Genomic DNA, 16,848 nt, shown 5'->3' with positions numbered 1-16,848 from the left:
TTTTATTTTTTTTAAAAATATTCATAAAACTTATGTTCATTTCAAAATTATTTAAAACTTTTAATTTATCATTGCAACCATACAGACAAATATTAAAAAATAAAAGTTGTAATATTATTTCTATTAAAAGTAACCATAACAATAAATTTTTAGAAAGATATTTTTCAAATAGTAATAATAATAAAATGAGCGATTTAAATGAACAAGAATGGAGAGTTAAATTATCTCCAGAACAATTTCGTGTATTAAGAGAAAAAGGTAATAAATAATAATAACAAATAAATATTAATAAACCATATCAATTATATTATACTTATTTCATAAATTTATCAATCTAGGAACTGAAGCCCCATTTGTTGGTAAGTATACAGATAATAAAGATGAAGGTTTATATGAATGTGCAGGTTGTGGAACTCCATTATTCAAAAGTACTCAAAAATTCCATAGTGGATGTGGATGGCCAAGTTTCTTTGACTCTCTTCCAGATGCTATAACTTTTCATTCTGACCCATCAATCCCAGGTAGACCAAGAACTGAAATTTGCTGCAAAAAATGCGGTGGTCATCTTGGTCATGTATTTAAAGTATGTATAAATAGATAAAATAAAAAAAAATTAATATAATGACTAACAATATAAAAATTATTTTAGGGAGAAGGTTTTAATACACCAATTGATCAACGTCATTGTGTCAACTCAATTAGTTTAAATTTCAAACCATCAAAACAATAAATATATATAACAAGAAACTAAAGAAGGTTCTATTTTTTTCCTATTTTCTTTATACAATAAATTTAAAATTTTTCCAAATTTATTAAATTAATATAAATAAATTTTATACCAAATAGCAAACAAAGGTTTTTTTATTATCATATATTTAACTTTTTAATCAAGGAAATTATACAGCAAAAAGGTGGTTTTAAAAAAATATCTATAACCCAAAAAAATAAAATAAAAAGTCATAACGATCCCTATTCAAAGGTGGGAAAAATAGGCTTGGTTCGGTGTAAAAAAATTATTTTTTTTAATCGTGCATCTTTTCAAAATGAAAATTTTTTATTTTTTTTTATTTTTTTATTTTTTTAGGACAAATCCATAAAACCTGAATTAATATTTTAAACTTTAATAAATGGGTCACCTGGTTTTTTTGGTTGGTTTTCGATTTTTTATTATTAACCTTTTTAATAATTCATTTTAACGGAATATAATATAAATAAAAAAAATATAAATAGTTTTTTTTTTTAATTTAATAATCATCAAAAACAACAACAACATCAAATAATAATAATAATAAAAACATGCTTATTTTCAAATCGTTGGTTTTATTAACAGTTTTACTTAGCGCTAATTTTGCCTCAGCTTTATTACCACCATCACCAGGTTCCATCGATCCAAATCAATTTAATGATATACCATCAGTTATTTATTATGGCTTAGGTAATGATAATGGTATTCAACCAATTGCTCCAGGTTGTAACAATGGTTTAATAAAAAATGTTGGTGCTAATTCTCCAATTGTCATTCTCAATGAAACTGCTTGTAAGTTTATATTTTTTTAAAACTATATATTAATCATACAAACACTTATTAAACTATGTCAAAATATTTAGATTTAGCAACTACTTACAATAATAATGAATTAGATATCAGTATTATTACTAGAGATGGAGGATTTTCCATTTATCAACAACCTAATTTAAGAAACTTCTTAAAACAAAACCCAATGGACTCATTAATTTCATATGATGACTATAGAAATTCTTTCTTATTCATATCAGGTTCGAAAATTATCGATTATGGAATTGCACATGATATTATGTAAGTATCATTTGGTTTTATTATTTATTATAAAACTAAAGTTTATTAATTTTTTTTTATCTATTTTAGAAACGTAATGGGTGCTGATTTAAACACTCCATATCCAAATCCATATTTTGATTTAAAAACCTCCACTTATTATGTAGCAACTTATCAAAACAATAACAATTTAGTTCAAAACTATTATGTTTATGCTCCACTCCAAGGCGAATTTTCTTTATTTTCAGTAAATAATTTAAATTTAACATACTCTTTAGATGCTGTTCAAATTGCAAGTTATGGTAGCAAAGTTATTTTATTTGGTAACAATAAATCACAGCAACAATCTTATCTTTATTCAGTCTATCCTTTCGAAAACTCTTACACTCTTTTAGCCATTAGAGATTATGGATATCAACTTACTACTGGTATTAACTCACGTTTTGTTCTCTTATCAAGCTCCACTGGTGACCAAACTGAATTATATGATTTAGAATTTCAAGGATCACAAAAATATTTGAATACTTGTTTCAAATCAAATTCCCAAAATTCTTTTATTTCATCAATTGCTACAAAACAAATCTTTTCAAACTAAGTTTTTAGAAATTAAATAAATAAAACATTTTAATTAATAATAAATATAATTTATTATTATTATAATCCTTAAAATTACCATTACATATTTTTGATTATTTATAAATTCAGTATTTAACTATTGTATATATATATATATATTAAAAATATAATTAATTTTAAAATTTTATTATAAATTATATTATATAATATATTAAAAAAAATTAATTTTAAAATTTTAAAATTAATTTTTATTTTTATTTTCCCCTCTTTTTATTCATATTTTATATTACACTTTTTTTTCACTCTTTTATTTATATCAACATATATAATTAGTATTTACATGATTCATAAATTTAATATATATAGTTATATCATAAGGCTATCGAAAATGGTAATGAGATTTCGAGTAATTTATGGAAATTGTTTTCAGAGAAAACCGATTATTTAACTCAAAAACATATTGAATATTTAAAACTATGGAATAGGTGTGTATTTATTTATATTTTTTGTATTAAAATTTAATATAAAAATATTTTTTTTTTTTTAAGAATTTTTACACAAGAAGTGAAGTTTTAAGTAATACTAGAAAATTAATTTGGACAAGGTCAGCAAATTTTCCAGAGACTAATGGTACACGCTTAGGTGATCTTATATTAATCAGTGAAGAATTTAATGAATCAAATTTATCAAATATATACACGTTCCAAGTTGACTCAGAAAAGATGTCAAGTTCATTTATTAATAATTTAAAATAGGCCTAATTATTGAATATAGATTATAGTTACCATTAAATATATGAATCACTATAATTATATTTTATTAATTATTATAATAAAATGACATTTTTAATTGGTTTAGGAAAGGGGTGAATTAGATAACATTGTGTGTTTTTTATTAATAAAAATGTGGGAAACATATTAATATTACAATGATTGTATTTAATATCGAGTTATTATAACTATTTTTGATTATTTTAAATTCAAAGCTTTAAATATATAATTATTTTATACTTTAATAGAATATTAATTAAAAAAAAAAAAAATTTTAATAAAAAAAAATTTAATTTTAAATTTTATTTTAAATATTTTTTTTCTTACCTTTTTTTTATTAAATTTTTTTATAAATATATACACTACATATTTTTATATTTTATTTTATATATCTTATATTACAATCATCTTTTTTATATATCATACACATTTTTATTTTATTACATATTACATTTTTTATATATCATACACATTTTATTTTATTACATTTTTTATATTCATATAATTTAACAAATACACAATATCACAATTTTTTAAATATAATTTTTCAAAAATGAAATTAACTCCACAGCAAATAGTGGATTTATTAAAGGATATGATTATCAAAACATTTTAGGCAAGAGGAGAAAATAAATCATTTTTTAATGAAGGTGTTACAACAGCCGAAAAAATGATAAAGAAATTAAAGTTAACCCAATTAATCCAACCAACTACTTTGGTTGTCAATTATTTTACAGTTCATCAACAACAAGAAGATGAACAAGAACAATTAGTTATTCAAAATGATCAACAACAAGTAGTTGATCAACAAAATTTAGATCAAAATGAAGACCAACAAAAAGAAGTAGATCAACAAAATTTAGAAAAAAATGAAGATCAACAACAAGAAAATCAAAAAAAATTAGAAAATAATGAAGAGGAGCAATTACACCTCTCATTAACTCTTGAGAATCATCCTATAGATACTAGTACATATGAACATGAAAATACACATGTACTTATACACATATACATAGATACTCTCACATATACATGCTCATACTCATACACAAATACATGCACATGTACATCCACATACTCATACTCATACATATTCACATACCCTTTGCACATGTACATGCATATAAACAACATATGCACATTCACATATACATACACATATATACATTCATATGCACATACACATGTATATACATAATCACATGCTCATTCTATATTCACATACATACATATGCATACACATTCACATTCACATACACATACATAGGAATGTAATTACCAATAACCATACTAGTACACAAGAAATTATAATAGGACTTTGCTCCGGACATACTATATTTTGGTATGCATACTCTACTTTAAAAATTGAGTACCATAGTTCAAAAAATATCCCTTTTCATATAATATAACTATACTTTTATAAAAAGTCAATTATAATTGACAATTAAATAAAATAAGATCACACTATAATAAATTTTATTTTATCTACAAGAACCAATAAGCTTGTTCCTTATTTTAAAAAACATTACAGTTATCCCAAACCATAGTATCAGTATTGCAACTATTTCTATTGTTTGAAGCTTCTGTTTAACCCAAAGATAAAAGTATTTCTCCTGCCCAATACACTAAAATCAAAATAAAGGAAAATATAAAAATAGTATTTTGTTGAGATATAATTATAACTGTAATATTCATTTAATCTAAAATGAATATGCATTACACACCATATCGAACAGCATAAAAGGGGTTGGCCATTGGTCAAATTTAGTACCTCAGAAAATGATTCGAAACTAGATCTTCAAACAGAGTTTAAATAAAAATACAATATAAATTTTATTAGTAAAATTTAAAAAAAAAAACCAAAGATATATTGTCATAAATATGCTTTAAGTTAAATACATTATTTTATTTCGTTTATTAAATATATCTATAGAAAAAAGTATAGGTTGGAATATTTTAAAAAAAAAATATTAAAAGAAAAGTAAATCAATAAGTAAGACAAATAAAAGATAATCTAAAAAATTAAATTCTTTTATTTAATAAATATGTATTGTTTATAGGTAAATTATTAATTGTATAAACTATAAATAGAATTTTATTAACTCTATAAAATATAAAAATGAACTTATAATTGATAATAACTAAATTGAACCATTTATACTTTTAAATTGTTAAATATTAATTTAATTATTATAATTGGTCAATATGAATATTGACTAAGATAAATTGATATTATTATTAATTAGACTATGATAATTTGAATTGCTATTTTCTTTTGATTGATTATTGATTAGTAATTTGAAAAGGTGATAGCCATTTACATATTGTGATGTAAAGGTGGTAATATAGTTTAGGAGATGAATAAGATAAGATGGGTAATAGGTGACCATAAATATTATTAATATTGTTGACTGGAGCAGTTCAGTTGTTTCTGAGTTCTTTCGTAAACTGCCTGATAGGAGCCACTAAATCTTTTCTTTATTTAAAACCATTCAATGATACTATTGTTGATGGGCCAAAACAATGTATATATATATCATCAAAAACTATTTATTTACATTATATATATATGATATATATATATATAAACATATCTTAAAAAATAAATACCCTTTTTTTATTCTAAACAAATAGAAAATATTCTATTGTGCAAAAGTTTATTAAATTTTTAAAATAATAAATGTAATATTACATTTATTTGTTCCATCTTTATTTATAATTGTTATTTTTATATTTTTATTGTTTATTATTATACAGATATGATATTATAATTATTTTGTTATGGTTTTAGATACCTATGTTGATTTTGTTTGTCTTGGCTTTTTATTGTAATTACCATCTTTGTTATTGTAGTTGTTATTATTATTATTACTATTTTTCTTTAAAATTTCATTAATATATTTCATCGCATTATCTATATTTTCTAATTTTCCCTGAATTGAAATGTTATTTTCAGATGATTCTGTTGGTGGAACATTTATTTGAATATCGAAATTATCTCTGAGATACCTGATGGTTTTACCTCTAGCGCCAATTAAAAGAGAATGTTTTTCTTTTGCAATTGTGGTAAGATTAAGAATTTCAATGTCTTCTTCAGCAGCTTTTTCGGCAGCTTCGTCTTCTGGAGTTTTTGGTGGATTTACAATATCGAGTATCATTTGACGAGCTTTTTCGACATCATCCTTTCTACCTTTAATAGAAATCTTATTTGATGTTACGTTTGAATCTGGAACTGTGATCTGTGTATTGGTTAATTCCTTCAATTGTTTGAGATTGTTTCCTTTTTTACCGACAATTTTACCATGATGAACCTTTGGTACTGAAATGGTTTCGGTTACTGCTTGATCACCTTGTAATAATTCTTTAATACGACTATTAAATGCTAATTGTTCTGGAATTAATCCTGCTGCATTCTTGACAGTTGGATCGGCACCTTTATTTAATAATACTCTAATTATGTTCATTTGTTGTCCAAGAGTGGTAGTTGATGGATCAATGGTTACTGCTTTATGTAATGGTGTAGATCCAACTTTATTTGTGATATTTGAATCAGCTTTTTTATCTAATAAATATTCAACAATTACTAAAAATAAAAAACCATTAATATATTTACATAAATTATTTATTTAAATTTTTAATTTTTTTATTTGAAATCGAGATCCGAATCTTAAATTTGAGATAATGAATCAATTATATACTTACATAATCTTCCTTTTGAAACTGCACCGTGAAGACATGTATCACCAAAAAGATCTGGTTGATTAACACCAACATTTTCAACTTCGATTAAATGTTTAACTTTTTCAAGATTACCTTGTTCGCCATATGCTTTTAAAAGGTTACCTTGTTCAATTAAATTTTCTGCTTGTTGATCCATTTTTAATTTATATATTTTTATTTATTTATTTATTACTATTATTACTATTATTACTATTATTACTATTATTACTAAATTACTATATAACTATATTATTAATATTACTAATAAATATTAAAATAAATTATTTTGGAAAATTATGTTTTTAAAAAAATAAAATTTTTGAATGAACGAACAAAAAAAAATATTTTTTTAAAAAAAAAAAAAAAAAAAAAAAGGAAAAAAATAATAAATTTGAAAAAAAAATAATTTAAAAAAACACAATTATATTTGTGTTAATATTAAATATGTATATAAAATGATTAGAACAAAACACTGTGTTAAGTGTGGGTATTATTAGATTATCAGAAAAAATAAAAATAAAAAAAACAATTATAATTTTTTTAATTTTTAAAAAAGGTAATATTTTCCATTAATAATAATAATAATAATATATTTAGTAATTTGATTATTATGTGTATTTATAAAAAAGTCAATGTGCAATTTCATTTACCCACTTGTGTGGTGGGTAAATTTTTTTTTTTTCTTTTTTTTTTCAATTTTTTTTATTTTTTATTTTTATTATATACAAAATTATCATAAAAAATAATATATTAATATTAGGAAATAATAATGATAATTATAAGATTTATTTAAACCATAACTATAGATTTTTTAACAGGTAATGTCGTTTGGATAATCATAATATTTGTCGGGTTGATTACAGCCACTATTAACATTAATTGGTTGGCATTCATTTGAACCAGTTGTAGGATTGTAGCAATTATAAATTTTAACAACGTTATTTTCACAATAGTATTGATAGAAATTTTGTTTGGATCCATTAGTTTGGTAAACTTGGACTATTGATAGATTGAAATAGAAATAGATAAATAAAATTGGTTAGTTAAACTAATTAATTTTTTTTTAAAATAAAACAGGTAGAAGTAATTATACATACAATAATTTCCGGAACATTGATTTTTATTATTGGTAAAATAATAATTGTAGCTGATGGCATCGGCTGGGGGTTTTGAGGTCAAGCTAATAATCGAAGCATAGTTATTTGCAGTATTTTTAAGTTTAAAAATTGTACATTGTTCAAGATCATAATAAAAAGTATCTTTATCTTCATCACCACAATTGGGGCTAAAGGATACTTGTAACTCTCCATCGACAATTTCGAAATAGGTGTCTTGGAAAAAGAGATTAATGCAAGTATTCAATGGAACGTAGAAACCTCGTCCTGCTGGAACATCACCGCATTGGTAATCGCCATAGGGTACTATTGAAATATAATCAACTGCTTTGATGCAACTAGCCAATACTGATAAAATAGTTAATACTAATAATAACTTCATTATTTTTATTTCTAGATAATTATTTGAGTAATTTAGATAAAAGGAAAAAGAATTATTAATAAAAAAATAAATTTTTTTTTTTTTATTTATAGCAAAACAATTAAGATAAACCATCAAAAGAATTTTCTTTCAATTAGTTCACCTAAAATTTTAAAAAAAAATCTCAACAATTATAAAAAAATAAAAAAATAGTAAATATCAACTTTATGACGTAAAATATCTTTCCCCATTTTTTCATTTTAATCAAAATTTTAAAATTATAAAAAAATGGTGATGTGTTTTTAAAAGTGGTTAATAAAAAATAATTTTTTTATTAAATTTTTATTAATTTTTTTTTTTGTTTATTATTTTTTATATTTATTTTTATATTATTTATATATTATTTATATATTATTTATCTATTTATCAAAAAACTATTTTGGAAATTGGACACAATTTTTTGATCTTATTGTAATGTTATGGAAACCTCCATCCATTGGATATCCATTATAATGTTTTCATTAAAAAGAAAATAAATATTAAATACTTTTTTGTTTTTATATTTTTATTGATTTACATTTAATTAATCAACAATAAAAAAAAAATATACTAAAAATACATTTAAAAATTTTTTCAGTTATCTTTTTTTTATTTTTTTTTTTATTTTTTTTTTTTTAATTTTTTTTTAAATTTTTAAAAAATTTTTTTATTTTTAAAATTTTTTTTTTTTTTAATTTTTTCATTTGTTTTAAAAACGATTACGAAATTTGTATATAGTTTTTTTTTTTTTTTTTAATTAATAATTTAATAAATCTATACCCATTACCTTCTTTTTCAATATAAACAACAATACATATATATTAAATAAAAATGGCTGATTATGATGGTGAAGATGCTGGCTTTGAAGATTTTGAAGATGCCGGTTATGAAGATGAATATATCGAAGAAGAGAACCAACAAGAAGCCTATACAGATATTGTAGATCCAAACCAAGAAAATAGTGCAGAAGCAGGTAAAATTCCAAATCATCTTAGAAGAACAACTAGATATATGACTAAATACGAAAGAGCTAGATTATTAGGTTCAAGAGCTTTACAAATTTCAATGAATGCACCAATTATGGTCGAATTAGAAGGTGAAACCGATCCATTACAAATCGCTTGGAAAGAATTAAGAGCAAAGAAAATCCCTTTAATTATTAGAAGGTATATATTAATGTTTATCTTTATATAATAATAATAATAATAATAATAATAATAATAATAATAATAATAATAATAATAATAATAATAATAATAAATCTTTATACTAATAATTTTTATCTCTATAGATATCTCCCAAATGGAATGTACGAAGATTGGAGTGTAGATGAACTTTCAATTTAAACACTATTTCAAATATATAAATATCAAAAAAAAAAAAACAATTAAATTTAAAATTAATTAAATTAATTAAAAATTAAACCAAAACAAAAAAAAAAAACAAAACACCTAACAATACAAATCAATACTAAACAAATCATAACAACCAAATTCAATTTTTTAAAATTATTACATATATATACAATTTAAATAAAAATTTACGAAAAACTCAACTATAATATTTTATTTATAGTTGATTGTACACATAAACAAAAATAATATCTCCAAATCAATTATTTATTTTATTTTTCATTGAAATATAAATCACTATCCATTATTACCAAATTGTGATGAAATTTTTTTTTTTTTATTTATTTTTTTTTTTTTTTCGTTTTTTTAAAATTTTTTTTTTTTAATATTTTTGTCATTTATTTATTTTGATTTATTATTTATTATTTAAAGAAAATGAATAGATTCAGCAAGATTTCACCATTACTTTTTAATATTAATAAAAGAAGTTTTTCAACATTAAATAAAAATAGTTTTAAATTACCACTCACACAAAAAAAATGTACATTTTCAAATAATAATAATATCAGATTATATTCCACCCAACAAAAACCACAAGAACAAGAACAAAAACAACAAATAGAAGAATTCAACCCATTACCAGAAATTGCTAAACCAACAACTGCTTTATCAATTGATTTGGGTATTTATAAAACAGGTGAAAAATTAACAGATTTAAATCCAGAGCATTTGGTTTATCAATCAAATAAAGAATTATTACTTAAACTTTTAAGACCATCATTAACATTCCAAGCTGCTATTTGTGTTTCAGCACCCCTTATTGCTTACTACAATGAACTTTCAGTATGTATCTAAATAGATAAATAAACAAGTAAATAAAATTTACTAATGGTGTTATTTATTGTAGCTTAAAACTATTGTATTATTAGCATTGTTTTCATGTTGGGGTGTTTCATTTAAATTTATTGGTGAGAAATTAGGATCATGTTTCGCAATTAGAGTTTATAGAGAACCAGGATCAGAATACATTAGATTGGTACATGTAAATCCAAAACTAGATGTATTAAAGATTCCAATTGCAGATATTCAACAATCAAAAGTAAACGAACACAGAGCACCCTATGTATTATTAGATAATGGTGCACTTTTCTTTTTTGAAAGTGGTGGTATTCTTCATAATGAAGAGGAATTTAAATACATTTTATCTGGTGAAGAAAACAAGAAAAAACATAGAACTATTGAACAAGAAGAGTATGCTAAGTTTTTTGAAGAGGGTACTAGCGAAGATTTAGAAGAGGCTTCAAAAGTTTTAGATTCAGAATTAGCAAGAATTGAAAAAGAATTAGAGGTTGCAAAGGAAGAACAAAAACAAGAACAAGATCAAATATTCTATGAAAATCGTTATAACAAAAATTTAGAAGAGACTTCAAAAGTTTTAGATTTAGAATTAGAAAGAATTGAAAAAGAATTAGAGGATGCAAAGAAAGAACAAGAACAAGAACAAGAACAAGAAAATAAAAAAAAAATAAACTAAAACTTTTATTAAAATTAAACGCGCCCTATATTTAAAAAATAAATGGTTTTATTATTTGTTATATATTTAATATTATTATTTTCTTTAAATAAATCGATTATTATTTTATTTTATTTTTAAACTATTTTATTTTCATTCTTTAATTAAATTTATACAGATGCAACTCCTGAACAAAGTCCTCTTAAACATTGTCTTCCGTATGGAATATAACTGAATGTGTAGCTATAATTAAAAATTAAATGAGGTGGTTAATACATATAAATAAAATATCAGAGATATTATTATGGTGCATCACTATATTAATACTTACTATAATAAAGCACAGATTTGTAAAATAATAAAGAAAATAACAATGATAAAGCTCCAGCCTAAGAAAACTGCAGTTAAAGTAAGAGCCATTGAAGCAATGAAAACAATAGCACAGATTAAACGATGTGGTTCCATCATGTTTTTAAATTGTTTAACTGGACCAACAATAAAACCAGTGCTATAATAAATTAAATAACCAATTGAGTTGTAATGATATTATTAGTTTCATTTCCTATACCGCAATCTATAATCTATAACTTATATTCTATAATCTATAATCTGTATTAATAAAATTACTTACGCTAAAACCATTAAAATATCACCAACTGTAAAAAGAAAAGCAAATGATGTTGGTGATAATATGAAAATAAAAGACTATAAAAAAAATTATAAATACAATGTTAATAGGTGGTTTCTAGAAATTAGTTATTAGACATAGTTTTAATACCTACCAAAAATGCAAAAAGTAAACCTAAACCAGCACAAATACCAAAACCAATAACTCTTTGTGTAAATGTAAGTGAGCATTGATTATTTAAATCATCCCATACTGATGGCTCTTTTTCTGGTTGTTTATCACCTAATAAACTTTTAATTGAATCCATTTTAATTTATTATATTTATATATATATATTTTATATTATTTTTATTTGATTTAATTTAATTTAAATTAAATTTTGAATATTAACACTATATTATTTGTTTTTATTATTTGTTTTATATTTAAAATTTGAACAATTGTAATAATAATAATAATAATAGTTTGTTGACCTGATTATAGTTATTTAGTTTTTTAATATAAAAAAATATAAAACACTCTCGTGGCTTTATTTGTCTATCGAAATGATTTTTTTTAAAAATTTAAAAAATTTAAAAAAAAAAAAAAAAAAAAAATAAAATTTAAAAATAAAATTATTTTTCTTTTTCATTTTTTATTTATTTTTTATTTATTAAATTAAATTTTATTTAATATTTTTTTTTTTCCCCCATCTCTTAATTTTTTAGAAAAATATTTATTAAAAATTCAATTGTTTTGATTTTTAGTTTTTTAAATATAGTTTTATATATTTCTTACATTTAAATATAAACAGTTGATTTACAAGAATGAAATAGTATACACTATTACTAAAATTAATTAATTATTATTATTTTAAACACAAATGCGAATTATCAAAGAACTTTTTGTTTTTTCTTTAAAAGAATTTCTTTAAAAGGTAATATTACAATATTTTTATTTTATTCATATTATTTTTTTTTATTTTATTAAAAGAAAAAAAAGTATAAATTTAAACTATTTTAAAAAAAGTTGTTAATTTAATAAATAAAAAAAAGAATGACTAAAATTTTATTAATAGGATTATTTTTTTTATTTTTAAATATAGTATTAGCAAAGAGCAAATCAAGAGGTAATGAATCAATAGTGCACACAGAGTTTGGATCTATTCAAGGCATTGTTCATGATACCAATCGTGTCTTCTATGGTATTCCATTCGCACAACCACCAACTGGTGAACTAAGATGGAGGGACCCAGTCGACCCAATGCCATGGCCAAATATTAGGGATGCTACTAAACAAACACCAGAATGTGCTCAAATATGTAATCTTGGTCCAGAGGCTTGCTTATATATTGGTGTGTCTGAAGACTGTCTATATTTAGACGTGTTTGCACCAAAAGATTCTAATCCAAATACAAAATACCCAGTTGTTGTTTTCATTCCAGGTGGTGCCTTTTCTTTTGGTAAGTGCAACATCTATAACAAAAAAAGCAGTTTTATTGAATAATTAACTAATAGTTTGGTTTTTAGGTTCTGGTTCTTTTCCAATTTATGATGGTACAAAATTGTCCCAATCTAATGTTATCTTGGTTAATATTAATTATAGGTTAGGTACATTTGGTTTCTTAGGAACAGTATGTTAAATTAAACTAGTCTAGGTTTGAATAGCGATAAAAAAATCATTTTATACTTATTGATATTATCTATTTTAGGATTTATTGCATGGAAATTTTGGTTTTTTAGATCAAGTTAAAGCATTGGAGTGGGTAAATAAAAATATTGGCGCATTTGGTGGAAACAAAAATATGGTAACTCTATGGGGTGAATCAGCTGGTGCTTTTAGTGTTGCCACACATTTAACTTCAAAATACTCAAGACCATATTTTAATGCTGCAATTTCATTTTCATCACCCTTAACTGTTGGTCTTAAAGATAAAGTTTCAGCTAAAAAATTTGCTCAGATATTTTCTCAAAACATATCATGTAATATCGACGATTTGGATTGCCTTCGTAATAAAACAATGGATCAGGTCTTGAATGCTCAAGTGTCCGTTGCATACACATTGTTAGACCCACTTGACACTTTTACTATTTGGTCCCCAGTTATTGATGGCGATATTATTCCCACCCAACCTTTAGTAGCAGCCAGGGATGGAGAGGCTTATGATGTTCCATTAATTATTGGAAGTGTTAAAGACGAAGCGGTTCCATTTGTTTATGCATTTTCAAGAAAAGTACTCAAATCTGAAGAATATAAATACCTTATCAGAGGTGTATTTCCATCACAATATTTAAACATTCTCTCAATATATCCAGCTGGACCAACTGAACAAGATAATAGACCAATACTTTCTCAATTATTAACAGATTATTTATTCCGTTGTCAAGATAGATATTATCTTAATAGAATTGTAAATAATGTCAACAATTTATTAATTTATTAGGGTATACTAATATATTTTTTATTTTTTTATTTTTATAAATCAATTTTAGGTTGCTAATCATAAGTCACCAGTGTATCATTACCAATATGTTCATATAAAACCAAACGGTGACACCTTGGAACACTGCGATGGTAAAGTGTGTCATGGCTCAGAGCTTTCAATATTCTTCAACAGTTATAATCTAACCAGAGAAAACCTGAATCAGGACGAAAGAGAGTTAGGAATTCATCTCAATAGTTATATAGTCAATTTTGCAACCAATCACAACCCAAACAAGGGTCTTTTTATACCAGTCGAATGGACCCAAGTTACCAAAACCAGAAATTCAACTTTAATTATTGATATTAATTCAACAATAAGAGACATCACAACAAATGATTCAAAATGTGATGCCATAGATAAAACCTTTTATAGAAATCAAATTTAAAAATTAAAAATTAAATTATCTTATTCAAAAAATATTCATATTTAAAAATCACCAAAGATATTAAAAAAATAGATATAATTAATTTATAATAAAACGAAAATTATAATAATTAATAATAAATATTAATATTATTTCTAAATACAAATAAAAATTCACACACTCCAGATATTTTATTTTTTTTATTTTTTTAAATTTTTAAATTTTTATTTTTTTATTTTTACCATTTATTCATTTTTTTAATTTTATTTTTTTTTTTTTATTTTTTATTTTTTTATTTTTTTTTTTTGTCATTTTGAATATTAGATAAAATTAATAATAATAATAATAATAGTAATAATAATAATAATAATAATAATAAATGAATATAGCATAATTTATTAAATGCAGGTTAATTATTATCAATAATAATCACAGAAATAAGAAATGTCATCAGATATAGAGAAACAACAATATAGTCTTAGTGATGATGAAGAAGAAGGAGAATGGGAAAATACAACTATAAAACCACTTTTACAAGATAATAGTAAAGAAGAAACCATACATAATAATAATAATAATAATAATAATAATAATAATAATAATAATAATAATAATAATAATAATAATAATAATAATTTAAAAATTTCAAAAACAACAATAATAAAAACAACCAATGATAACAATGATAACAATGATAATAATGAAATATTTTTAAACTTAAATCCACATAATGAAAATATAAATAATATAGTTTTAAATAATAGTATGAATCATTCATATGATAAAAATATAATATATAAAACAGAAGGTCCATTTAATGAAAGGTATCCGGTATTAGTAGAGAACCTGGTATCACCCAATTTACCTTTAACATTTTTCAGAGGTTTATTAGTAATCATATTAGTAGTTGTTTTCCTTCTTTTAACAACAGCATATTTTATAGAGTATAGATTTTTGGACACTAACGAAATTAATGGTACTGACAAAAGAAACACTGTACATTATTTATTTATAATAACAAGACCATTGGTTTTGGTCCCATTATTATTCATCATACCGCTGTATGGTTTAAATGACAAAAAAACAAGAAAATATAGTGTATTCATCGCAATAGCATTGGTTTTAAATATTATTGGTGACTGTATTTATTCGATTCAAATTAACATTCAAAGTACAAATGGTAGTGAAGGAAGTATTTCAAGTGAGGATGATCCTGGTATAAGTGGCGATAGTGGAAGTGGTGCTGGTAAATCACAGCAAATATTAATCAACGAACTATTATATTTATTTTCATTCATATTTTATTTATTATCAAGGTTATTATATACTATAGCATTTATTATAGGCATTGGAAAAAAAATCAAACCTCGTATATTTCACTCTATACCTTTTTATGTATATGCAGTTGCTTTGGTAATGTTAATAGTATTCTCAAAATCAATTGCACCCTATATGCATAGAAATAGTTTTAGTCCATTACCATCAATCAATGTATTTTATGATAAATCAGCAATATCAATATCAACACCATCATTGATTGATAGCAGTACCTCGATAAAGCTATTAGAACAGGATAATCACATTGATAAATTAAATATAGATTTTAGGTTAAATGATTTAAATCGAATATATAATAGCAATAATGATAATACAGCATCATTAAAATCATCATCAGCAGATGCATCATCGACATCATCAGAAGAGTTAGAGGATATGGACCCAGTTCATTTTACATTAATTTGCACATATGGATTTATTGAAGCTACAATGGTATGGAGAGCATTATCACTAACAAGTTCTTTTCCAGGTACCAACCCTTCTAGAATATTATTATGGTTTTGTGTTTTAGGAGCAACCACATTTGGAATAGTAGATACATTGTTGGTTATTAACAGTTATTATCATCCAATTCAACCTATATTCTATCTATCGAACGCACTAAACTGGTTAGCATCATCACTCATTGTATTTTCAATACCCAGACGTTTAGAAATCAGAGACTACATCTACAAAGTATTTAGATTAAATAGAAGAAGCTTTAAAATTATTTCCAATTCAATGGCATTTAAAAATAGTAAAAATAAACTATCAAAAACAAATATAAACTCATAACACTATAAAATAAAATAAAATAAATAATATAATATATTG

General features: G+C 22.8%; 10 protein-coding genes across 10 annotated transcripts; 7 read left to right on the top strand and 3 right to left on the bottom strand.

The window, feature by feature from the left end:
* The first annotated feature begins 86 nt into the window (after positions 1 to 86).
* DICPUDRAFT_91346 (uncharacterized protein) lies at positions 87 to 840 on the top strand. The gene is made up of 3 exons (XM_003284554.1): positions 87 to 258; positions 339 to 583; positions 650 to 840. Exons 1-3 carry the CDS (start codon positions 186 to 188, stop codon positions 728 to 730), a joined length of 399 nt encoding a protein of 132 aa, XP_003284602.1. The 5' UTR covers positions 87 to 185; the 3' UTR covers positions 731 to 840.
* A 456-nt stretch (positions 841 to 1,296) lies between these two features.
* On the top strand, positions 1,297 to 2,390 carry DICPUDRAFT_75559 (uncharacterized protein; the record flags this gene model as incomplete). The annotated part of the gene is made up of 3 exons (XM_003284553.1): positions 1,297 to 1,537; positions 1,609 to 1,816; positions 1,886 to 2,390. The coding sequence occupies 3 exons, from the start codon at positions 1,297 to 1,299 to the stop codon at positions 2,388 to 2,390; spliced, it is 954 nt and encodes a 317-aa protein (XP_003284601.1).
* A 1,421-nt stretch (positions 2,391 to 3,811) lies between these two features.
* Positions 3,812 to 4,510, top strand: DICPUDRAFT_75558 (uncharacterized protein; the record flags this gene model as incomplete). Its single annotated transcript, XM_003284552.1, has 2 exons — positions 3,812 to 4,254; positions 4,456 to 4,510. 2 exons carry the CDS (start codon positions 3,812 to 3,814, stop codon positions 4,508 to 4,510), a joined length of 498 nt encoding a protein of 165 aa, XP_003284600.1.
* A 1,426-nt stretch (positions 4,511 to 5,936) lies between these two features.
* On the bottom strand, positions 5,937 to 7,018 carry DICPUDRAFT_75557 (uncharacterized protein; the record flags this gene model as incomplete). Its single annotated transcript, XM_003284521.1, has 2 exons — positions 5,937 to 6,724; positions 6,844 to 7,018. The coding sequence occupies 2 exons, from the start codon at positions 7,016 to 7,018 to the stop codon at positions 5,937 to 5,939; spliced, it is 963 nt and encodes a 320-aa protein (XP_003284569.1).
* A 654-nt stretch (positions 7,019 to 7,672) lies between these two features.
* On the bottom strand, positions 7,673 to 8,358 carry DICPUDRAFT_75556 (uncharacterized protein; the record flags this gene model as incomplete). The annotated part of the gene is made up of 2 exons (XM_003284520.1): positions 7,673 to 7,860; positions 7,959 to 8,358. 2 exons carry the CDS (start codon positions 8,356 to 8,358, stop codon positions 7,673 to 7,675), a joined length of 588 nt encoding a protein of 195 aa, XP_003284568.1.
* Positions 8,359 to 9,207: 849 nt separating this feature from the next.
* On the top strand, positions 9,208 to 9,722 carry DICPUDRAFT_148388 (uncharacterized protein; the record flags this gene model as incomplete). Its single annotated transcript, XM_003284551.1, has 2 exons — positions 9,208 to 9,542; positions 9,668 to 9,722. The coding sequence occupies 2 exons, from the start codon at positions 9,208 to 9,210 to the stop codon at positions 9,720 to 9,722; spliced, it is 390 nt and encodes a 129-aa protein (XP_003284599.1).
* Positions 9,723 to 10,163: 441 nt separating this feature from the next.
* DICPUDRAFT_148387 (uncharacterized protein) lies at positions 10,164 to 11,262 on the top strand (the record flags this gene model as incomplete). The annotated part of the gene is made up of 2 exons (XM_003284550.1): positions 10,164 to 10,571; positions 10,636 to 11,262. The coding sequence occupies 2 exons, from the start codon at positions 10,164 to 10,166 to the stop codon at positions 11,260 to 11,262; spliced, it is 1,035 nt and encodes a 344-aa protein (XP_003284598.1).
* Positions 11,263 to 11,411: 149 nt separating this feature from the next.
* On the bottom strand, positions 11,412 to 12,391 carry DICPUDRAFT_93731 (uncharacterized protein; the record flags this gene model as incomplete). The annotated part of the gene is made up of 4 exons (XM_003284519.1): positions 12,024 to 12,391; positions 11,873 to 11,946; positions 11,573 to 11,749; positions 11,412 to 11,484 (listed from the first exon to the last, which is right to left on the bottom strand). The coding sequence occupies exons 1-4, from the start codon at positions 12,174 to 12,176 to the stop codon at positions 11,412 to 11,414; spliced, it is 477 nt and encodes a 158-aa protein (XP_003284567.1). The 5' UTR covers positions 12,177 to 12,391.
* Positions 12,392 to 12,904: 513 nt separating this feature from the next.
* On the top strand, positions 12,905 to 14,718 carry DICPUDRAFT_148385 (uncharacterized protein; the record flags this gene model as incomplete). The annotated part of the gene is made up of 4 exons (XM_003284549.1): positions 12,905 to 13,310; positions 13,366 to 13,481; positions 13,560 to 14,258; positions 14,341 to 14,718. The coding sequence occupies 4 exons, from the start codon at positions 12,905 to 12,907 to the stop codon at positions 14,716 to 14,718; spliced, it is 1,599 nt and encodes a 532-aa protein (XP_003284597.1).
* Positions 14,719 to 15,141: 423 nt separating this feature from the next.
* Positions 15,142 to 16,809, top strand: DICPUDRAFT_148384 (uncharacterized protein; the record flags this gene model as incomplete). Its single annotated transcript, XM_003284548.1, has 2 exons — positions 15,142 to 15,943; positions 16,103 to 16,809. The coding sequence occupies 2 exons, from the start codon at positions 15,142 to 15,144 to the stop codon at positions 16,807 to 16,809; spliced, it is 1,509 nt and encodes a 502-aa protein (XP_003284596.1).
* Between the last annotated feature and the right edge of the window lie 39 nt (positions 16,810 to 16,848).

This window comes from Dictyostelium purpureum, assembly GCF_000190715.1.
Source record: "Dictyostelium purpureum unplaced genomic scaffold DICPUscaffold_27, whole genome shotgun sequence".
Lineage (NCBI taxonomy): Eukaryota > Evosea > Eumycetozoa > Dictyosteliales > Dictyosteliaceae > Dictyostelium > Dictyostelium purpureum.
The sequence above is the reverse complement of the archived record's forward strand: the minus strand, read 5'-3'. Positions and strand labels throughout refer to the sequence as shown.

Bases quoted from the DNA above. Each gene is read 5' to 3' on its own strand.
- DICPUDRAFT_91346 (XM_003284554.1), top strand. From the start codon at position 186: ATGAGCGATTTAAATGAACAAGAATGGAGAGTTAAATTATCTCCAGAA. The intron at 259-338 runs GTAATAAATAAT...TTATCAATCTAG, and splicing joins TCGTGTATTAAGAGAAAAAG to GAACTGAAGCCCCATTTGTT. The intron at 584-649 runs GTATGTATAAAT...AAATTATTTTAG, and splicing joins ATCTTGGTCATGTATTTAAA to GGAGAAGGTTTTAATACACC.